The following is a 24,951-nucleotide window of genomic DNA, read 5'->3' as shown; positions in this document are numbered from 1 at the left end:
AGTTTCTTCTTGTTTCTTTCTTCGTGTTTTACATATTGGGGTGAAAAGCTTGAAGAGACTAGACTCTAATAAGATGAGACGCTTCTTCTCTTGTTAGAAACAGCATAAACTAGGTCTATTTATTTCTCTGGATAATTAGAGGGAATAACTTTTTCGAATTACGAAAATTGATATTTTAAAATATTTCGTACATCGATCTTCGAATAAAAACATTGAAAATAATAAAAAAGAATAAGATATTTTATTCGATCGTATCTATTCGAATATATCTAGCTAGATAGAAACGAATATCCAACATTTATTTTCCAATCACGTGCAACAATATATTTTACGAAAGTTTGGAAAAAAATTATAAATCATCCCGTTCAACATGCTAGCGTGTAAAATTTCAAGGAAATATACATATCAACGCAAACAATAATCAAATTATTTAACTTTCTTTCTCATTCTAAACACTGTATCATGTATAAATCCTTCAAGAATACACGCACACACGCACACACACACACGCACACGCTACGAACAAATGTGATTCGAACATGAAACTCGTATTGGTCAAGCCATCCAATAGCAATGCACCTTCGAATCCCATTCCACCCTTTACCGGTGAAAGTATCCCTTCTACCTTTCACGTCAACACCACGTGGATCCCGGTCGCTGGCTTTCACACTGGTCGCGTTGCCTGCCACCAACCACTCGGATAGAACCTCCTCTTCATCCCCGTTCGATCCTTTCGATCCCGAACAATGCGCTCGACGTGGAGGAAGCCGGCAATGGGAAATCGGATCCTTGACCAACGATTCGAAGTCGTCACGCAGCTGTCGGTGCGAGACGAACGAGCCACGAGGTGAACCGTTCGGTACACGGGCCAACACTCGACTGGACCGCGGTGGTTTGAGTCGCGGGGGGTGAAACGGAGAGAGACGGAGACAGGGGGATGGAAAGAGAGCGAGACACCGGGCGCGTGGAAAAGGGAAACACGCTAGAGCCGGAAGAAGAGAAGGAAAGGGAGGAGAAGGAGGAGGGACCGGAGTAAAAGTCGTTTCGGGTGGAAGGGAGAGAAAGAGCGAAGGAAGAGGAGAGGAAGAGGGGAGGATGGAGAGGGAGGATGCTGCGGATGCGGAGCAGAAACTGAGTCCGTCTCCGTCTGGCTTCGCCGCAGCGCGTCGCGGCGCATTTCATCCCCCTTTCGAGCCCCGAGCGACCCACCACCCTCGTCGCCGGTCCCTTCACCCCTCTCGCGCCACCACGAAACCCCCCTACACTAACCCCTAGTTCCATGTCGCAATGTATCTGCAGTCGGAAGCAGACACCCCGCTCTGCCTTCCAGACACACCGCCGTGTAAGTCGACCCTCGTTTCTTCAACGTGTTTCAACCCTTGCCTTCCTCGCCTTCTCTCATCATCATCATCTTCCTCCTCCTCCACCACCACTCGATACTTCCACCTACTTCTCGCACTTTTTTTTCTCTTCGCTCCTTTATTCTTTATTCATCCTCCCTCGTGGTTGTCCTTCCTTCAATTCCTCCTGCAGAATAGGAAGGCGAGAGGACGATTCCATGGGATGGATATAAAAAGGACCGGTTGAATAGGCGAGAAAGATAGTTCGGGGATGGTTTAAAGTGCGGTTTACTCTTTCGGGCAAAGAGGTCGGGTAATTGGCTCTCTTCTCGAAGAAAGGGCTATTGTATAGAAAGATTGCAATTCGTGGGTGTTACATTATCGTAATCGAAAGTATATATCGAATCGATCTCGACAAGCGGATCCAATTTATTAGAGGGAATTTTATCTTGAAAAATAAGATCGGTTCGTTAAGAAAACGAGTATCCTATCCACGGTAAGAACTAATTTTTTTTTAATCCCCTTCAATGAAAAAAAAGAGGGTCACTCGGAGGGCAGACGAATTCTTAATCGACTTCTCGAGGGCAATACCACCTCTCTCACCTGGATCGTTGCCTTTCCTCCCAGCCACGACGAGGAGGGAGGGATCGGCTCGATCGAATTTCATCCGAGTTTATCCGTAAAAAACAAAAAAAAGAAAAGGATGCGAACTTGGGCCAAATTTTATCCCGCGAAGGAGAGATCCTTGAGGAGGGCAGCCAATCGGGATACGTCTCGAGGACCAACCGGCCACGATTCGCCGGAAATCCGCGCGGATTTCCCCGATTTTAAAGAGGGATGCGGCGCATTTTTTTCAATCATCTCGCCGAGTGGAACGCGGCAATAGGAAAAAAGCAATTGGGAGGGTTGCAACCGGGCCCTCGGCCGTAAAAGCGAATTGCCATCCTTCCCGGTATTTATGACTTCGCTCATTGCCTCCCAAGTCGCCGTGGAGCGGCAAGGTGGAGCGCAACCAGCTTTTTTGCACTCGTGCCCGCCCATAAATTATTGCCGTTCGTTAAACACGCGTCTCCCTCCGCGACCTTCTTCTTTGAACTTATCTCGACGAGGCTGCGACACCGTGACACCAAATTTCGAAAACGAGAATCTCTCTCGTCTCGGATGGATCCCGTCCTGGAACGAAGAGCGTGGCGGAGAGAGACGAAGGAAGGAACGATTTGGAAATCAAGGCAAGCGAGTAATTTTCGATTTGGTTTGATTTGTTGGAAGATTAGGAAACATTAGGATCCTCGTGAGGATGAATTATCCTGGGGTGGAAAATGGTTTCGACGTTTCGGCGAATGGTATCACTGCAGCTTCATTATCCTAACACGCACTGATGCGAGCGATATCGATCTGCATAGGAAACTAGACTGTTAGCGGCATAAATTTTACCTTAAGACGGCCTGCCCTGCTTTTAACGTATCTATTGCAATTTAACCCTTTCGAGATATACGAGAGTTTTAAGACTGCATTATGCGCTTGGTTCTTGTAACTTCCTTTTTTGTTGATCACTGAAATTTTTTATTCGAAATTGCGCATAATTTGAAAGGAGAATCTCGTTGATTAAAATTTGTAAAATTATTCGAAGGATGTTTTTTAAAAAGGGAATGAAACGAAGAGAGGAGTTTTTTGAACTATACAACGATTCACATAATCGTAGAAAGAAAAGAATCTTGAAAGAATCGACGTATTCTAAGTGCTTTTAAAATGGAAACTAATAAAAAACGAATAAAATAAAGAAGGGAAAATAAGGAAGATAAAATGTCCCGTGGAAAAAAAAGACGATCGTCACGATCTTCAATATCCCTCAAAATAGCAGGAAAAGGCCCATCCATCCGTTCGAAACGATTCATAATCGCTCAATCTGGATCGTAAAACGAGAGAGACTGCTCGTGGAAATGGCAACGTCATCCTCATCCTTGGAATCGTTAAAACGAGATAACACGATAACGTGATATCTGTCTAGGAAAAGGCGGTTCCATGATCCGTTAACCGAATAGTTTGAAACGCATTGATCAGGCGGAATAAAACGAGCGTGAAAAGTGATAAATTTTATCCCATATTTCCAGTTTATAATTATAACAATAATAAAAGGCAAGAAAATCAAGCAATAGGATATTTGTGACGATAAGAGTTTCAACGATCGTATCACATCATATTTACGATTCGTTGATAAATAATTTATAACGTTTGCAAGTAATATTACGCCGTAAACTAAGTCATGGGAACTGGTAGGAGTGGCAGAACAAGAGGCATATGAATTCAAGTTTCTTTTTCTCTCGTAATCTAATAGTATTTAATAAATTTACATATTTGTGTAACAATGTTCCTTGGCCATCATTCAGGAGCACGAAGCCACGTGGAGAGCACGCCATCAAGGATCTATATATATATATATATATATATGTAAAACGAATTACTTATTTATTCTATTTGAAATTCTTTTCTGTAAAATACGATTCTATCGTGATATTCTATATTTGATAACTTGAATCTTTCGATATCGTGCATAATATTTCAGCTTACGTGGAAAATATTCCATCGCTTTGATTTTTTTTTTTTAATCGAAATTTGAAACTCGAGTTCGATTAAAATTATTGATATTATTGTCGTACTCCGACCAGTATCGACTTTTCGTTCGTGCTCCCTAAAATTAAACTGGGATGCGTATCGTAACAAGTGGATATCTCTCCTCCGGGAGAGGAGGAGGCCTGTATTAAAACTGGATTACATCTTTATTTTATTACGCTGATTTCAATTTGATCTGAATTTTATGAAATATTTTCCACCTGTTACGACATGCTCGTAGTAGATTCATTTTGATCTTTCTATCGTGTTCGGGTCTATCTATAACCCCAATCAATAACTTTGGTTTAATTTTAATATCTTCGTATTATGAATAACTTTAATAAAAATCTTCGTTTATTTTTTGTTTAGTCCAAACGACTTTACGAATATAGGTTTAATTTTAATTAAATTAAGGAAACACAACGAGTTAAATTAAAGAAAAAAAATAACAGTTTTCTTAACAATTTAACGCTTTTAACAAACGAATACTCGTGAATCAACACGTCCAACGACTCTGAAGGAAACAAAAAACAAACGAAAGAACAAGAAGAGACAATACTAGTATAATTAATTAGGAACAGTAGGAACGGATTTCATTTTTGAGCAAGTCCTTTACGCCCTAAGGATCAAACATTCCGGCCCACGCCGCCGAAATGGATTGGTTTAACAATTGATCGCATGCTAGAAATAACAACTGCACGGATTTATCGAGATTACTCGTTTATGCATACTCTTGTGTTTTACAAGATAGATTCCGAAAATGGAAGGTCAATCGATCGATTCATCAACGATATAATGCCTTCAAGAGATCCAAACTCCTCGAACTCCGTTTAAAACGGATAAAGGAATATGATCGTCTCTCTGTAAACAAACTGTACAGAATTGTACGGCAGTATGATGTAGAATCCTAGCAAAAATAGATCGCATGAGATGGGTCGAGCGATCGAGATAAAATATAAACTCGAAGATCTCATAATCTTCTCTCTTACGTTCCAAAATCTCGTCTCAAATTATATTCGAGACGAGAGATTAATCGTCCCAAGGAGTGAAATTTAGGAAACGTCACGGTTAAAGGAAAAAAAAAATCTCTGGGTGACGATATTATTATCATCGAAGGATCTAAAAAAAAAAAAAACTCCCACGATTTCGTCGTCGGCGAATAAACGACGATGAATCGTAGGAATCGTGGTGCTCGTGTAATATGAAAGAAATGCTCGTTTCATGAAAATGCAAAGCTTGACCCGCGTTCCCATAAAACCAACATCCTCGATGAATCGTGCGAAAAATCTGGACGGTATTCCTCCCCTTTCGCGGGTCCACGAAATCTATTGCACTCGCCCAATTATTATTTACGGTAGACCCAAAACAGGATAATTTCGATTAAACAGGAGAAATGATTAATTTCGAAAGGAATTCGGTTGGTTCGATGATATATCTGAAATGATTCTCTGTATGAAGATAGATTTATAGATTCGATCTCTATGATTTGATGGATGATTTCCCTGAATGCGCGTTCCTGTTCAATCTCGATATAAATTCGAAGATAAAACGCGAATGGTGGTACCCCCTCCGCTGTTCGCTGATGATTACGTCAATATCGGCGCGAATTAATCACCGATTCGAACAGTCGTGTTATAAATTATTTACGCGTTAGTATGTACAAACACACACGCACACGCACACGGCGACCGACAACGAGAATACGTAATAGACCTCAGTCTATCGGCGTTCTGTTTGGCGTTGGACGTCGATCTAGGACTAGGACGGGTCGTCGCTGATCTTGTCGGCGTTCTTCTTCGTCTCCCATAGATTGACCCTCTTCAGGGGATAACAGATCACAGCCGAGAGGAGGATCAAACTGCCGGACAGGTAGAACGAGGCATCGTAGCTTCCGGTTGCGTCCATGAACACACCTGGGCGAAAAATTTATCGTTTCATGCGATGATTGATTAAAACCCTGATGGGATCAATATTTTTTTAATCACCTGCGAGAGGCGCGCCAATGGCGGCTGCCACGCCTTGGAACAGAAGAAGGAGTCCAAAAGCGTTGGTCAGTTTCTCCAACCCCAAAAGATCCACTACGAGAATCGATCGCAGAGAGGCGAACACAGCTGGAAAATATAATCGTCATCTTTGGAAAAATTATCTGCCGAAGCTATTAAAATTTTTCGATAATGGATTGAAAAGAATCTTGAAGCACAAGAGATCAATAGTTTCGTGTTTCATTTTTTGACATTTGGTTTAATGGTTGGATTAAAAATAGATACAATCTTTCTCTCTTGCGAATTCGACTTTTAGACATCGGCAATTGTAAGAAATAATTTTTAAAGGTAGGAGAGAGAATGTGATTCTAATCGATCGCATTGTATCGAATTGGAACATGTTAAAATGGTAAAACCGGTCTATCCATGCTTACATATACTAATGCCAAACCCAGCGGCGTAAAAGAACTGGAAGCTCTGGCTGAGCGACAACCCGGAGAAAATGGTCAAAAGGCCACCAGCGCTGATGAATATATTGTTGACGACCAAAGCGTTAACTCCTGGCAAACTGCTGGCCAATCCGCACACTACACGACCAATGGTATTGCCGATACCAATCACAGATACGAGGAACATAGCGGTGGAGGCCTTGATGCCTGCCAATTGGGCTCGATCTGTACAAAAGAATCGACCAGTCTTACTTGTTCTTTCTTTTTTCACTTTTTCACTTTTCCCCTCCCCAAGTTTGGCACTTGGTTTATTTTAAAAATGGAACATCGCGATTTTTCTTCCTTTCCTTTTCCTTTTAAATATTCCAAAAGACAGAAGAAATATTTATGATTTTTTATCTCTCTTTTTAGAGAAATTTTTAAAGATACGTGAAAGAAACGGTTCGATACGATACCTGGAACGTACATGAAGGGTGTATAGAAACCCATCATCGTGAGCCCACCAGAGATGGCCAGGATCAAGAAAGAAGGGCTCTTCAGAAGGCTTATATCGAGCATGGTAGTAAGAATTCGACGTACGCTCTCTGGACAAATGTAGCAACTTCCGCTTTCCTGCTCGGCGACATCCGTCGCAGTCGGCAAACGCGTGACGGACATGTGATAGCCAACGGACGATTGCTGCACAGATCGTTTCTAAATTTATCTACCTTGAATGTTAGAAAAGTTATCCGGAATCTGAATTTTTTTTTTTTTTACATTTTCCACCGTGTTTCAATGCTTCATTATTCAAATATCCGGATCTTTTATTATTCATGGAAAAGAAACTGCTTTCCGGAATTTAAAATATTTATCTTACCGCTCGCCTCTTATCTTAGAGTTTGAAATATTTATCTTCTACACATCTTTCGGCTTCTTATAGTTTCCTATAGTTTCTTACCTGAGATTTGTAATGCGGCAACCTGTTTAGGGATCCCCCATAAAAGATATCATCCCTGTAGAACGGTCTCTGGGGATCCTTGCTAAATGGGTTACGCCTGTTGCCCATCTTCAACGATTTCTGGCTACAATCCGAGTCCGCGCGTTGTCGTCTACCGCTGATCGTGTGCCTGCGAATCTGCCAAACAATTTCCTCTACTTATTTAACCAGAACGTACTGTTATTGCGGCTAAATGAATGCTCCTGGCACAGAAATCGCCATAAACGTTCCACCCTGTCCACAAAATTCACATATTCTCTCGAATATATTATTATAACCAATTGTTGATCTTTCTAACGCTTAAATCTCTTTCTACGATTCCATGTGAAATATTTATCATCCCATCTTTTCTCAAAACTTTTTTGTACTCGATTAAAGTCATTCACTCTCATATTACATTAATTATCTAATTACTTCTGATTGCTATTTCCAAAAAAATTATAGAAATAGAAAAGAATCTTACAATTTAATATTTAAAAAGTATTTAACAAAATTATTCAATATTGATATCAACTCTAAATATTATAATATACCAAGGATGCTCAATTCTAGAAAGATGCTTAAATTTTTATATTGATTCAACTTAGGGGCATAAAACAGGATAATGTAAAATGGGAGTTTTTTATACTCACCGTGGGCACTTTGCCATTCAGTCTTTCAACATCTCCACCGAGGAGATTATTCTCCTCCTCGACGATTTTTTCATCTATATTCATGTCCAACTCTGGATATATCGGGACTGACAGTCGTTTCTCAGAGTTGCTCAACTTTCTCTCTAGGGTTCGTAGCTCCACGTGAATCTTGTGAAGAGAATGTAGGGACTTGGAAGCGCTGCAATAAAAAGTTTCACAAATCATCATCTCAAGACTCAAAAACTTACTACCACCCCCTTATTCTCGTTCGCAGTTTAATGTCTCTTGTATCTTTATGAGTTTACCGACTTACGACTTTTTTTAGTCTCGGTTTCAACCCGCTCGTCGAGAGCTTGTTAAACTACCTACTCCCCTTTAAGTTCAGCGTGCATTTCACAGCACATCTCGTACATTAAATAAGACTCTATAATCTTTACAAACGAAACTTTTGTAATTATTATACATTTATAGTAGGATTTCATTTATGCGAATAAAATTTTAATATTCAAATAAGTCAATAGATATAATATAATTGGAAATATTTATATCTTTAATACAAAAGGAATTGATTCATTGCAGTATTCATTAAAAATTCAATGAATAGGAATTTCTATGAATCATATTGATCTATTATGAAAATTTATATAAACATTGATCAATTCTATTATATCTAATATAATCTATTAAATAATAATTTATAATCTTTAGCAATCCTCAATGCAAGAATTGGAAATGAATTTTTTTTGCAATAATAAAATTGGAAATTATAGGAATGCAAAGTAAATATAGAAGATTTTATTATTACTTTACTATGTTGGGGTTGCTTCCAAGTAATTCTGCGGCAGTGGGATAATCTGTATTGTTGTTTGTCCCAAAGAAACCACTTCTTTCTGGTTGGACACAGTGCAATGATGCCATGGACACTCCCCTCCCTATCAAGCTATTCTTTACCTCTAAACCAGCGTTTTCCGGGGTGGATTTCACCTTAATCCTTGTTGGTTTCAGTGGACGGAACATGGCGCCGAAAATGGAGCAATTCAACAGCATTCCTGCAATATTTGCAACGAGAACATCTAAATTAAAAGACTTCTCTATTATATATATACGTGAAATTTTTTTCTTTCTTTTTGCTTCTTTGATGTATCATAAAAAGAAGAGGCTTTATATCAATCTTGAATTGAAACGATATTCCAAAAGAAATGAACGTGTTGAAGGTAAGCGTAAAATCTCATATATTATAAATTTTTAATAATATTCCAACAACTTTATCAAGAAATGGAATTCCTACTATTTCTATTTTCTAAGATAAATCCTGGAACAATGAAACCATTTTTAAACTCATTCTCATATAAAACATTATTTAATCAGCATTTCTTATTTCTATTTGAATACTGATAAGATAAAAAAAACAACCAATATAAAATCACAATAATATAATATTAAAAAAAATATGATTCTCATGAGTCATATGATATTATAGATCAGGTAGAAATGACATAATTTTATTAACACGTTTAAATTTACCAAATAGATAAAGGATTTATTAAAAATGGATATCGTTACCTGCTTGGAAGAGCAACGCACCCCTCCAACCGAATCGTTTGACCAGCACGTCTGAGATTGGCGCGAGCAGAAAGGCGCCGATTCCGGATCCGCAGACCGCGATCCCGGTGGCCAGTGCTCGCCATCTTTCAAAATAAAATCCGGTAGTTATCACAGCCGGCACGTAAATCAGGCCTGCCCCGATACCTCCTGACAATGCAAGATACAAAGACCACGTGAAAGTAATAAGTGATAAAGCACGGAATTTTCTTTTTCTTTTTTTTTTTTTTATTTCTTTTCCCCCCACTGTTCCACTCGTTTCATGTGCGATTGTACATACAAAATGATGGGTGAATTATCTTTTAAATTGCTTAATTAATATATAATTTAAACATGAATAAATCTCATGTTTCTTTTTGTATCAATTTTTATATCTGTTTTAACTTCTACTTTCACTTTTAACCACTAATTCTTCTAAAATATTCAATATGTTAATTATCTTCTATGTGGTGGAGGATTTTATTTAATCTCTCTATATATGGTAATTTGGAGATTTCGTCGATAATTGTACAAGAGGGAGTTCATTCAATTCCCAAACTTTAATAATTTAAACGTCAATTGTTATTAAATATAATTTATATCATTTAGAGTAAATTTAGAGTAAATAATTAATTGCGCATTTTAAATATTTCCTGTTTTCTCGCGTATCACATGATTTTTCTATACAATTTAAAATTTAAAAGCTAATAATTTGAATTTTAAATTTAAGGTTACTCGAGTATATATATATATATATATATATATATATATATATTCATGTATCTATCTATTAAAATTTCGATTGAACGAACAAGGGGATGAAAAGAAATGTCGTTCACGTGCCTCTAAAAGGGAACGTTCTTTACATGCAAGATGAAATACTCAGGATGGAGGGAAACTTTTTCGTCGAGACAGCAGAAACTTGGATGAAATGTGTACAGGGTGAATGGGCCTAGAAAAAAGAACGTACTTAAAGTGTTTGTGCAATTTGCGAGAGGTATTAACAAAGGACAAAGATGCTCAGAAGGATGTGCAAATGGCCTTGAAATCGTGCAAATTTGTCCTTAACATTCAAAGCTTCCGAGAGAATATTTAAGCGCCCTCTTACACGTTCCACCCGGCATATAGGATAAGGACTTACCGAGCACGCCGTAAGAGATGTAAAGGAACTCGATGGAAGTGCTGAAGTACGAGAGAACGAAAGCGCTGCAACTTATCACACTTCCGAGGATCGCGACCAACCGGAAACCGTACCTGTTGGCCAACGCTGACACGAATGGACCTGTGAACATGATTGTAAAAGTGTAAGAAAAAAAAAAGAAAAGATTATTTTACCAGAGAGAAAAAGAATTTATTAATAGGAAGAGAAAAAGATTATTAAAAGAAAATGGTATCTAAGACAGACAGGGTATTATCTTTAGTTTTGAGCTAAATTTTGTGTTATCAATCGTATAAATGATAAATTAATTAATTTAGAAATAAATTAATCATGAAAGTGTATAAATAAAAATAAAGAGATAATATATTAAATATGAAAATAAGGAAATATATAATGTGCAATTAAAATAACACGCAATTAAAATAACACAATAATTTCCATGCGTTTCCATACTTATAATGAAAAGATATACTATATTGTATGTTAAAATGTTACAAAAAGAAAAAAAAAATCGCCAATGTTTTCCCAATTCGCGATATAATTGAAGACATTACGTTTTAAAAATATTTCAAAAACAAGAACAGGATAAATAAAGAATAAAAAAAGAAAAAGTGATTTAACGTATATTGCAGATAAAAAAAACATATTTTTCAAGAATATCATCGCTCGAGTATCGGAGGATTTATATTCCTTTTTTTTTTGTCACTGACCAGCCATAAGATAAAATCCAGATTGCAGGGAGCCAACTAGCGCCACTCTCGCCTTGGACACCGCGAATGCGTCCGATATGTCGTTTAAAAAGACACCGAAGCTAAAGATGATACCGTCCACGAACAGATTGCACATGAAGGAGGCTGCGACGATCACCCAACCCCATCCACCGTCCGGCGGCACCACCATCTCGACCTCGATGCTCTATCAAACAACAATCGTGAATATATGAAGTCTCTCGGGAGAAAAAAGTTTTATTTCGACGAAGAAATTTCTCGAGAGTTTTCCTTGAAAAACTCTCTTTCCATTACCATACTAATAACGCGGCTTCAGATAAGATATCAGATCGGTTTTCACGCTTCGGTTGGACGTTCGAGTTTCTTCGCCTCTGCAATTTTCTTAACAAATACCGTTCACCGCGAGAGAAATAAATTAAACAAAGTTTGATAGCCCGTTCAAAGTTTCGTTCAAAGAGTGCATCTTGCGCTCTTGTCTGTTTGCGCGGGAACGAGATTGGAAATGGAGAAGGAAAAATTTCGCTCGTGGAGAAATGATGGACAAGGAGAGAAGAGGGGGTTTCGTCATCAATCGTGGAAATTCACGAGGTTCTCTCACGAGATCAAGGCTAAGTAACGCCGAAACCGGCTGGGCTGGCCACTTTCGCATTTCGCTAGACACCGCGTGACCCAAAACTCTGCCGAGTTATCGTGGAGACATGTTACGCTTGATATATCGGCTAAGAACGTATGAATTACTGCGACGAGTATTTTTTAATCACGTGCAACGTTATCTGCCCGTATTAAACATCGAAGTATGCGTTTCGCAAGTTGAAACTTCTCTTTTGATTTATTTTCAAACCAGATTCTTTCTTCTCGAGAATAAATATATCCAACGGGATTTTGGTAACATTTTTAAATATTTCGTAACTTTTAAAAATATTTGAATCGAAGATTCTTCTCAAGTTTTTCTCTCGCGGCAAGAGATTTGCTCGTGAAGGATGAATGAAAATAATCGAGTCACCGCCGCTCATTGAAAATTCATCGCGGAGGGGAAATGTCAAAGTTGAGTGGTTGCCACGTGCTGCGATCCATCGTCTGGAACACGCTTATCGAGACATCTTGTCGCAACTAATGTCACGGTATCTACGTGCAATTTATACGTACACGGGCAAATTGGATACACCTCGGCCACTCTCGACGTAGACGATTATCGAATAACGTTGATCGGATCGGACCAAGCCCACCTGTTTCATTTGCATGATATTACGTCCAGCCTCTTACCTCGTTGTTATTGTCGTGAATATCTTCCATCTGCAGTTGTTCCTCGTTCCTACGTCCATTCTGCTGCGGTACCTTGGCGACTTGCTCATCCACTTTATTCCCCAGCGACGCCATCGTCGTCCACGGTTGGCTGGAATGTTACAACGATCGTGATACGAGATAAGAGAGGAATGATTGAAAAGAGAGAAGTCGAAATGGGGGGAAAAAGACGATGGACGATTTGTGGTGGAGGCGTTGAAAAGGAGGCGATTCGTAACAGGATGTTAATACATTTCGTGGGATCCTTTGGAGATTCTAACAACGATCTAAAAAACAATATATTATTAATATTGATTAATATGTAAAAATTAATGGAATATTCTTAAGTTATATCGAATTGAAGTTTTGTCTCGCTTCGTCCAATGTGAAGTTAAATTGCTTATAATTGATAAATAAACTTTAACACTTTTATGTTTCAGTCTTTAGAATCGATAAACATATTCCACGAAATATATTAACATTCTATATTTATTATATTTATAAAAATTGTCTATTTAATTAGATGTTCGTTTGCACCGTATTCGATCCATGCACATGACATGTCGTAAAATATGATCGATACACAATATGAATATAATTATAATAATTATCGTACTTGTAAATTATTCACGCGCACTCGTTAGGCGGGAAAGAGATTGAGCTTTTCTTCCTTTCCCCGATCTATGAATTTCCCATTTATCCTTAAAATTAAAGATATCACAAAATTAGAATGTGATCCATGACATGCAGAAATGTCGATCTGATATATTAGAAAAACGTGTGTATGCTTCACTCGATCTAACTTGAAAACTGGATTCTTCGGCCAGAAGTGTGCTACTATGTATTATATACCAGTTCCATGTATGAATCATAGATACATTATACCCAGTTTATGTAGTACAGAATATCATAAATGTCATAAGATGAGTCAAATGGCAGATATCAAGAAGAAAGCGTCCAGATAAACGCCCATTGAGTAGAATAGAATATCGAGAAAACATGGCTCTTCTCAAGCCTGGAACCATAACTTCTTCTTCCACATTTAACATTCGATGATATGTTGGATCATGATTAAAACTAGCATAAAGATCGAGAATGATATAACTCGATTAGTTGACATTGAGTGACGATTTAATTGCCAAGAATTATTAAATAAAGGAAAACATTGATTTACTATGTCTTCCACTTCATTCGAAGAACAGATTGAAGTGTTATTGCGTTAGATTAAAAATTAAATAAAAAAAAAATTACATGGAACATTTTAGATCAATGATAAATGATTAATTAATTCTATTTCACTGAAATGAACAGAATAATCGTGATGCACTATTTAAAGAGCTCGATTAAAGGATGAGATTTATCCTAAGAAAACTTCTCACAGCTGATGAGATGTACGAAGTAGAATCCCACGGGCAAAGGAGCAATCACCTCGTTAAATTCACTCACGAACAACGACTATGCCGATTCTAAACGAGTTCACATCACATGACGATTGTTCGGCATGTTCGGTCGACCTTGACCTTTCTCAATGCTCTCTTAGCCGACCTTCAACCAAGAATGAACTTCCACATTGGAGGCTTGTGACCTCTTTGACCAACTTTGAACTTCTAAGTCGCTTTAAAGAAATTACATTAAACATTATCTCATCTCTGTATTATAAATAGATAATTAAAATTAAAACAATATAATTGTCTATATATTATATTTCTGGATAAATACAGGATAAACCAACGTTAATTTTGTCAAAAGCTACATGCTTTTTAGTTATAAAAGCAAAAATTTTGAAAGTCAAGTCAATTCAACTGATTTTGATAAATGATTCAATTTTCTCTCCAAATTTTTTTAACTTAATATTAAAAAAGTTAATATGATATGAATATTTAATATAAAAAAAAGACACATGAAGAATAAAAATATAATTTCCACGTACCCAAATTAGCCAGCAAGGGAAATGCACAATTATTCCAAGGTAAAGTTAATTTAACCAACAAAAGGAGCTCGAAATTGTTCTTAATTATACGAGCTAACTATTTGAAGCCCATATATTTTCGACGAAATTTTTCATCGGAAAATGATTTGTTCGACGTAGACAATTGGACGAAGAATGGACGATTGTTTTAATAAGCGGTTGATTTTGTATCTTGTAAATGAACGATAAGATACGATCTACGTTAACCAATTTCATGACGATGTTTTCATATCAAACAAGATACATCTTCAAAAATACATTGTCCTCTCTTTGCCACGTATGTTTCCCCTGTCTTACAACCGCTCACAAATCTTTCAACACATTGTGATATCTTTGATGGGGAAATGGTAGAAGGGGAAGAAAAAGTAAATGTTGGGATTTTGCAAATAATTCTTTGGGCTTATCTACCGCTACCGTAAATTTTCTAACATTTACCTACTGATGAAATTATCACGTTTCCCTAAGTACGCAAAAATTTATTTATGATTTACCGCATTCGTGTAAAAAAAAATAATTATCACGAAATTAGTAAGATTCCTCGGGCTCGACAAATTTTAATGAAGAGATCGAGATCGCCTCTCGTAAAAAACGAGATTAATTAAAAAAACCCAACAGATAAACGAATACTCAGGATTATCTTTCGATTCGATCAATCTTGTTTACTCGTTTCTACAAATATTGTAACAATAATGATTAATACTCGGATATCGAAAGTAACAGTAGTAAAACAACTAATAAATCGTGGCGACAAATATAAAAAGAGATTAAATCAATGTTTATAACGAAATAATTATCCAAAAACTTTATCTATTATTAAACAGAGTTATTATTAAGAAATTTTCACGATTCTTTAAAAGTGAACTAAAAACAGAGAAATTGCAAAAGTTTTCTAAAAGAAAGAAAGTTACACAGAATTTTATCACAATTATCGTGTCATCCTCATTTTTTATCATTTAAAATATATTTTAAAAAAAACTTCCAATACATATTTCCCTTTCAAAATGTTCAATCCAGAAATGTTCCTTTCTGAGTTTTTCAATTTCCTTCTTGCATCGCATGCATTACCAACATTCACTCCAAACATTCCTACGTTCGAATCTCGTCTCGACGAGAAAATCCACGAGGATGATTCAACGCTCTCCTCGCTTAACAAATTCGATTCGAGATCGCCGCGGGTATAAATAACGATCGCGGATAATCGGTTACGATCTAACTTAAGAATACGATAGAAAAAGGAAGGAAGGAAGGAAGGAAGAAAGAAAGAAAGAAAATTTCGACACGCACCAAGGTTTAACGCACCAAGATAAATAGTCCACGTGTAGAGAAAAACGGACGAAGCCGTATTGTTGCACGATTCGATGAGTATTGTGCAAATAGGATTGTGTAAATTTCACCCTGCTGATAAAGAATGTGCTTATTTTTAGATAGATTTTTTATGTCATGACTAACTCTCGCTTCAACTTTCTACAAGCTTTTAAATCATCGAGAGATAATATTGGATAATATTGGATTTCCCTCGACTTTGATACGACGATGAGCACATGAATTCACCGAGGATGATATCGATTCGACTGGATATTTTCTTAACAGTTGAATCACTGGTTATTTGAGATCATTGAAACGGTGATAATTAATGGTTATTGATAGCTACGAGTCAAAGTGTGTATTTGGAATGAAGTTAATTACGGAAAGGAATGAGTGGAAGACACTTTCTGGATGTTTGAATGGTGTATCATGGAAAAAAATTCATGGACGGAAGATTTTCTTTTATTGCAACACATGGAATTTGTAAATTTAATCTTTGGTAATTTTAGATATGTAATCGATGCTCGGATTGGTAATTGCAGGGTTGGAATGGAATTTGAGGTAGAGTTAATTAGCTATTGCGGCTGATTGAATTAGAAATGGATATTTTCTTTTGAAAATCGTGTTTGAAAAAAGAATAATATCATTCATTCGTTGCAATGAAGAATTATTTAAAAATTGTAATTTTTCTTTAAAATGATACGAAATTTTTTATATGAAGTTATATATAAAAAATAAATATGAATAAATTTATAAATATTAACAAAAATAAAGATATTTTTTAAATATCTTTTCCAATTTACAACTTTCTCGATAAAATTTAAAAACGTTCAAATTTCTCTAAAATATCATTGTTGCAACGAAAGGAAAAAAAATTAAATTATAGAGGCAGCAAGTGGCTTAGCAAGTCTCTTCAAAGACTGTGTCGCATAAACTTTCGGATTAACAAGAACAAGTGTAAGCTGTGACGTGAATATTTAACGTTATAAACCGGTAATGTTACAATCTCTACACGAGTTTGTTTAGTAAGTTTCGGGATAATTTTAGTCTAATTCACCTCATTGCTTCTCCACATGTTATATTCCGATAATAATCAATTCACATGTTAAATATTATTTAGAAAGAATGGTAAGATTCTGTGGATAATTAGGGAGTCATTTAGAATTTCGATTCTCGACCGAGATTTCATAAATTGCAATTATCGGTGCATAATGGAATTCGATTTCAAATTCATAGCCGAAAGACAGTGGAAAAGTTTCAATATTTGGAGAAACAATTGTCTCGTTCATCGATAATTTGATGTGGAATAATATTCCAAATTTTTAAGATACACGTATTGAGAACGTTACACGTGGAAATGATTGATTCGCCATTTCGATATTTTGCCATGAATGGAATCTGGAAAGTTGAGCGTGGAAGAAAGAAAATTTAGACATTTTATCGAATACTTTTAAAATTAACTCTACTACAAACCTTTCCCAACGCTTATCATGAATGGCAAAATTTTTTTCCTCGACTGATTAAATTATTGCCAAATATACAGAGGATCGTCATGTGTACGGAGTAATTAATTTATTACTATCTGGTTGAGGAGTCATTTTTATCCCAAAGATAATTTCTAGATGTTGTAAAAATGAATTTTTTAACCAGTCTCGTGATAATTCTTAAATAAATCGAAGAGAAAGTAAACGAGGATGCAAGTACAAGGTATCGATATAAATGCATTGAAATTTTAATTTTTTTTATCGCGTGGAAACTTTTTTCGCGAATAAATCTTTCAATTTTTATTAAAACGTAAAAAAATATCGAATATAAATTTCAATATATTGACATTTCGTTGAGAACGAGGAAATTATACGAAAAAGATAATTTAATTATTTAACAAATGGGAGAAAAAAAAATAAGAAAGACTCCACGTCCATAAATTAAATATTCATATCGTTATTCTTCTTCAATCTTATGAGCTTTTTATGTAAAAAAAAAAAAAAACACACAAGCAAAATCACTTCATAGCCTTACTGGAAAATAACCGAAGACACGGAAACAAGAAGACAAGATATATCGAAGTTACACCGTGTCTTGCAAAATATTTTCTCAAAATAATCCTCGGTGGTTTGATGGCGCGCGGTCGGGAGGATAGAGGCTCGCCTAATAATAGCGATATAAGAAGGAGATTCATGCGGGAATTCGAAGAAGAGATAGCGGGGGGGAGGGAGGGAAAAAATGGAAAGCATGCCGATCGCGGTGGAAATCGGTGCTCCAGATATCGGGAGAGAAGGAGCAATTATCGATGGGGATAGATTACCATTATCGTGTTGCGCTGGACACAATGCGGTGGCCCGTTTATTCGAGAATTCATTTCTGGCTCGATACCAAACGATTCGATGTATCGTTCCTTTCTCTCCTCTCGTTTGCTCATTCTTCATCGTCGAGGGATAACATACCCGCGATAACAAAACGAGGCGAATACAATAAGCTGCGAAACAATGATCTATCGAAGACGGTCCGATCTTTATATCCCTGTAAACGCGTTATTGTGTAACAATAAGTGGATATATTTTTAATATCGTTTAAGGGAAGGAAGGAAAGGACTTTTCCTTTGGAATCTTTAAATTCCAATGCGTGGTAAAATTTCAAAGTTTTTGCCTGCTGATGTACAGTTTCCGTTCGCAAGTATCTGAACATATTTGATAAAGTTCAAGTAGCGTTGTAATCATCATACTATTTAATTAAAATCTGTTGTTTATCGTAAATGTCGACAAATAACTCGAAAACCAAACCGATAACTTCATCAAGATAACAAATTATTTCTGAAAAACGAAACGACTAATATTAAAATAAATTATATGAAAATATTGATCGATTTAACTTCTCTCCCCGGATACATTCGTGTGTTTTTCATATAATTATAATCATCGATTGTTTTAAACAATCTTGAAAAAAAGAGAATTATTGGAAAGTGTAATTTTTGCGATTGTCACTCACGTTTGCGATTGCCTGAAACGAATATATTTCTCAGGAAGAGCGATATTCCCGCGTGAAACTTTTCCAATCGGCGTTTTAGAGGTTTTGTTGCTTTCTCCGGCTTCTTGATCTTGTTGCCTCGAAGATAGATAGAATATTTAGCCCAACAGTTTGATAGTTTCGTGGTATCCCTAGCTTCTTCGAGATAAATGCTTGCATTAGTTTCAACAATTTGACGACTTTTATCAATCAGCAGCAAAGATGGCTTTATCTTAAAATTAATTGCATCCCACCGAGATTAAAAATATAAATTTTTAATAATTTATCAATTTTAATGTTGCGTGCAAATTTTCCACGAGGAAACAAAGGAATAAAATTGTTTTTCTGTACGTTGTTGCAAACGAGTGAAATTTCTGGAAGTCGATCTCTGTGTGCCGAGAGATGATAGTATGCATGCAGCGCGTCTTCCTGGAAACAAACTGTTCGTTTTGATGGCGGGAAAGAAGCCCCCTCGTTAGGGAGAGACGATTCGTTCAATTCGATTTAAACGGTATATTGTGTTTAATTGGAAAATTGTCAGGTTTTCAATTGAATTTTCATGCAAACGATCGCTTTAATTAGCCGACCAGTAAATGGATGATTTCTTCCAGCGAAGATACGATCAATCGAGCGGTGGAAAGTACTAATAAAAGTTATGCAAGATATTTAAAACGCTATCTTTCTCATTCCCCAATTATATATGATAAATAGAATCGTTACTTCGTTTTATTGATTTTTGATCGACAATCTATCTTCTTTATTACCCTTGCGTAGAAACGTTCGAATATAAATTTCTCAAATGAATATCTTGCTCGTTATTTTCGATTGTTATTAAAAAAATTTTGTAACAATGAAGAATGAAGATGTTCCGTCGATAGCCGACCGAGGTACGAAGAAATTCTTTCTCGCGCCCTTATCTCGCGCAACTTCGACACTTGGAATAATAATCGAATGGAAAATTATATGCGCCATGACCCGATATCGTGTATAAATATTGAAACGAGCCACGTAAGTACACGGGATCGAACTTCTCTGTCTGATAAATCAAACAATCGCGCCAATATTTGCACGTTTTTACATAAATCTCGATCACATTATCGTAACTTTATTATAAATCTTAAACATTCTTGTGAAAATGAGTTTATCTGTGGTTAGAAATTCTTTTTTTTTTTTTTTTTTTTGTAAATACTTAAGATTGGATGATATGATTGAATTATCTTATGTCCCTCCAATAAGTGATTAATAGAAATAAAAATAAGATTAATTATCTGAAATATTACTTGGAGATCGTATCTATAACAAACTTTCGACTCTACTCCTCGATATCTTGTTAAAATATCTTTATCTTTAACAATTTTGTAAATACTTGAAACTCAATGGTCCAATGTGTAATTTTTTTTCTTTTTTTTTTTTAGGATATTCAAACAAAATTCTTATAGAAAATTTTTTATTAAACTTTATGTTAAATCTTCCAGATCGATCATCACGTACATCTTAAAAATTTATTTCGAATACAATAATCGATAATTAATCAATTAAAATGATTCTCCCAAATTGTAAATATTCTATAAAAATTTCGTTTATCTGATTCGTTTGATCAAAATTTAAACCAGATTATCGAACAGATAAATCCATTCATGATTCGTGGACAGATCGAAAGATAATATAATTACCATAATTTATTCTATTTTTCTCGATGGCATAGCCATTCTTCAAACAAATGGATATTCAAACGTAATTCGCTGCTATCCGTAATTGGAACAATATCGAGATCATGAGCCATCAATATTCTAGAAATTTAATTCAAATGATAAAAATCTATTTCTATTCATATAGAGAATTCAAAGAAGAGAAAAATCACAACGATCAATTTTCACAACAATATTTAAAATATCAATTCCTCTCCACAGACAAAGTAGAATACTTTCTTTTACTTTTCTTCTTACTGTTTTAAAATAAAACAAAATAAATATTATTTTCTATTCTATCAAAGAAAAATATTTAAAGTAATTTAAACGATACGAATTCTCAAAAATTTTTAGATCAATTTTCAAATGAAAGAAAATCGAAAGATCGATAGGAAAATTTACAAACGAAGAGTTCCATTGAATCGATATATACTACGAATGAAGCCCTTATTGAGTTCTACTACGAGCCTCGTTTGCCCCTCTCGAGAAATTGATTAGGGTGAACTTCTAGATGAGCCGTACATTCCATTCACTCGAATCGTGAACATGAATGACTTGGTCGCTGAAAAGGCACGGTACAATGAATGATTCTACACGTAGTGTATACCTACGGATCGAATGAACGAACGATCTTTCCGAGGCCACGTGCCGGGGCCAAAGTTCGACGGGATTTATCTCTTAGATTCGATGTATATTTACTAACATTCACCGATCCGATATTGGTAAAAAATATTTGCAGAACAAGACGTAATAAAAGAGACCAATAAATCTGGTGATCCCTGTTGCAAGCTTCGACCCTTATCCATCCTGTTTTTCGTCCAATTCTCTCTCTTTTCTTTGTTTCCCCAGATGAGAGAAAAATAACTATAAGATAAAAACGTTATTCATATGTTTGCATATGTTAAACATTAAACACATATGAACACTTTTATATATCTTTTGCAAAATGAAAACGATTATATGATAAACTTTTTCTTAATTAATAATTAAACTTATATTTGATATACGATCGTCGAATGAACGAACAATTTATGAATAAGAATTAAAATAAAAAATAATAACAAAAATAATAATATCATTCATCGATTCGTGAACGAGAACGATAATTATTGTATAGATTTTTAAATTCGATCGTGAAAAAAACAAAAAGGTTATATGGTAAATCTCGAGTGATTTTTAAATTTCAAATAAAAAAAAATAAAGCAGTCTTGACCGCTTCGAAAACGAATCGATAAACCGGAAAGGGAATGATAGAAGAAATTAACACAGGCAATTTCCATACGTGAGTGCCTACACAGAATCAGCAAGGTCGATTCACTGAACGGCCCTCATTACAGATTCGAAATTAATACATATTCCGATCGTGTTAGTTGCGTTCTACGCATGCGCGTACTGCGATTCCATACGCGATTCTCGCCGTATGGAAATTTCGGAAACAATGTTATTTCGTGATCAAACGTCATCGGTATCGCGAATAAGTCGAGTTTTTGCTAAATTAACCGGACTAAAAAAAAAACACAGATGTCTTGCTTTATCCTTCTCTCGATAATCTCTCGGAACTGGTTCACGATAAGCGTGAAAATATATGCACACATATATAAGATATACACACACACATATATATATATAAGATACACTTATATAGAAATTAAAAAATAATACACGAAAATAGTTCTCTAAAATGTATACATCGTTCGTAATAATCACTAACGATAAGGACACGTAAAACGAAGATGTGTAATAGGCAACCACGTGCAAAGGGACGCAACGAAACGCGCATGCGCGTATTTTGAGGCGGGAAGTGCGCGTGAACGTTCATAGAATACGAAACATGGTAGATCATATATATACGCAATGATACACGTGTATCGTTACTATGCACTATACACGCATAAATATGAAAAAACATGAAACATCAATGAGAACGTAATCATATACACGTACACATATACACGTATACACTTCAATATTTTTCACCATAAGAAAGGATACATCTGATAAACTCTCTATACCGTTAAGACCGATTGATTACCTTTCCTTGCGAAGCCACTGTCACCGACTGTCGAAATTCCAGGGAGCGGGTGCAAAAGAAATAGGCCGGAGCGAAACGCGCGCGTGTTCGTGATCGCGTCGTGCGCGTGTACTAAGACGGTACGCGCGATGTGACCGAGAGTAAGCGCGATCAGTGTGGTATCCCGTCGGGTGTGCACGGCTTCCATCGGTCACCGATAACGACCGAATGCCAGATTGGTCCGTCTCGAGCTCACAGGATCGTCCCGTTGGATATACGTTTCGACTCACGGCGCCTGATGATCTGCTGCCAGTACGAAGCGTGACGTAACAAACGTAGAAAGTTACAATTATTATTCGAAATTCTTATTCGAAAATTCTTCTACAATTCTTCACAGTAATCGCGATGAGTTAGTGTTTCCGGTAGATCTTGATCCTTTTTTTTGCAAGATTAATCGTTAAATCCTTTACAGAATATATTAAAATATCTTGTCAATGAAACTGGTTCGCGAAGGATAAAAGAAATTCTTCTAATCGTTGATCGCCACTGACGACATATTACTCGAAAATTGCAATCGATTCTCATCGAGACGGATCGAGACGCCCGCGATTCGTTCGATCGAGAATCGAAATCGATATAGATCACCCTCCGGCTATGAAAAGATCGAACGGTCGCGCGTAGTAACGATATGGAATCGCAGTTTGTACGGTCAACACGCGCGTCGCGAGTTTCCGACGATTGTCGATAAGAACTCTGGAGGCGACTGTCCGATAACCCGTTCCAGTAGAGATTGTGTGACCACCGAACCACTTGACAACTCGTTTCGACGTTTCCAACCATAAGACTGTGATAGTGAGCTCGGCGATGACGCAATTAGCGGTGAAAAAAATTACTATCAAAATGTCCAGGCACAGGTGAATACCGTTATTAATCCATCGATTTAACCGTAACACGCGTCCTTGTTCCTTTCCTTTTCTCTAGCAACAGTTATGCGCAACAATGTGTATTTAAAAGGCGATACGATTATATATTTTTGTATAATTTGACGATAATTCGTCAATTAATTAAAACTGGTTAATTAATTAAAATTTGCTACGAAACACTGTACAAGTTCTGCTAGTTCCCGCGTGAAAAAAGGCGGCATTGTCGTACCATGACTACACGTGTCTATGAAATGCAATGTCGCGCGTAGCGCAACTCACATGGCGTTGAAATAAACACCAGTTTCTTTCTTTTCTCGATCCATATTCATCTCAGCTAACAATAATACGTATTTAATCCTTCCAACAATCATTTCCATCGATTGTTTCTGCCACAAATGTAATCAGACAGACAGATTCGTAAAATAAGTTTCTTTTAAAGAAATCTATTCCGAATTTGATTGATTTTCTACTTTTTAACGATTGATCATTGCGATCTACCGCAACTGATCATTCTTTTCACAATATTTTTACTCGGATAAATTTCACAGAAACGAAAGATAATTCACCATGAATCCCAAGTATCATCGAGCAAATTCACTCACGTATGCGTCATGATCGTTGTCAACGAAGCTTGAACTTCGGTGTCACATTCACGTTGCACGCAGCCTGGTATCGTCTGCTCCGATTGAAGAAAAAGTGAACAGACCAAAGGGGCAAGTGCCATAAAAGTTAATGGTAGCAGTGAAGTTTGAGGGTCGTGTGAAAGAGATAAAAAAGAAAAAATAAAGGGAGGGAGGGAAAAAAGAAAGAGAGAGAAAGACAAGAAGGAGGCTAGAGGCACGCGATAAACTATTGGAAAAAGCACGAAATAATCGCGGTAAATAACGACGAATCACTTGCAATTCTCTCACGCGACAGAAAGAAATGGAGGCGATAAACCTCCTCTCTGTTTCCTACGTTTAGCCCCTCCTGTTACACACAGTGGTGCTTAAACGAAAGTGTAAGTTTACTTAAGGTAGGTCGCGCCAAGAATATACGCCTATCGCGCGACGAACTCTCATTCCATTCGTTCGGAATAGAGGGAGGTAGAAAACGGCATCAATAGACGATATCGAATGATTTAAAAAATTCCAAAAATTTCTGTCTGATATGCTACTAATTAAAAACTCGCATTTCATAAAAATAAAAATTAAGTAAGAAAACATTTTCATAATTTTGTACTTGCCACATACGAGCCTTCAGATTATTTGGACTTTCACTTTAATTTGACCATCATTGATAATTAAATGTTTTTTCGTGTCTTCAAATGTCTTA

General features: G+C 36.4%; 2 protein-coding genes across 10 annotated transcripts in view; one reads left to right on the top strand and one right to left on the bottom strand.

Annotated features, from left to right (window-relative positions):
* The window catches only part of LOC724925 (delta(14)-sterol reductase), a 47,446-nt gene that overhangs the window by 2,012 nt on the left and 20,483 nt on the right, over positions 1-24,951 (top strand). The window lies entirely within an intron of this gene.
* Positions 3,421-24,891, bottom strand: LOC411065 (monocarboxylate transporter 14). 9 transcript variants are annotated; one of them, XM_016912235.2, is made up of 13 exons: positions 22,736-23,628; positions 13,355-13,439; positions 12,721-12,850; positions 11,440-11,644; positions 10,712-10,852; positions 9,553-9,741; positions 8,795-9,038; positions 7,990-8,188; positions 7,319-7,495; positions 6,837-7,059; positions 6,367-6,606; positions 5,936-6,061; positions 3,421-5,863 (listed from the first exon to the last, which is right to left on the bottom strand). In XM_016912235.2, exons 3-13 carry the CDS (start codon positions 12,832-12,834, stop codon positions 5,709-5,711), a joined length of 2,013 nt encoding a protein of 670 aa, XP_016767724.2. In that variant the 5' UTR covers positions 12,835-12,850; positions 13,355-13,439; positions 22,736-23,628; the 3' UTR covers positions 3,421-5,708. The 9 variants fall into 9 exon arrangements, with proteins under 9 accessions (XP_016767724.2, XP_006562225.2, XP_016767723.2 ...); XM_006562162.3 differs by lacking the exon at positions 22,736-23,628 and adding an exon at positions 18,998-19,750; XM_016912234.2 differs by lacking the exon at positions 22,736-23,628 and adding an exon at positions 14,669-15,410.

This window comes from Apis mellifera, linkage group LG5, assembly GCF_003254395.2.
Source record: "Apis mellifera strain DH4 linkage group LG5, Amel_HAv3.1, whole genome shotgun sequence".
Classification (NCBI taxonomy): Eukaryota; Metazoa; Arthropoda; class Insecta; order Hymenoptera; family Apidae; genus Apis; species Apis mellifera.
This window is presented reverse-complemented; position numbering and strand designations above follow the sequence as displayed.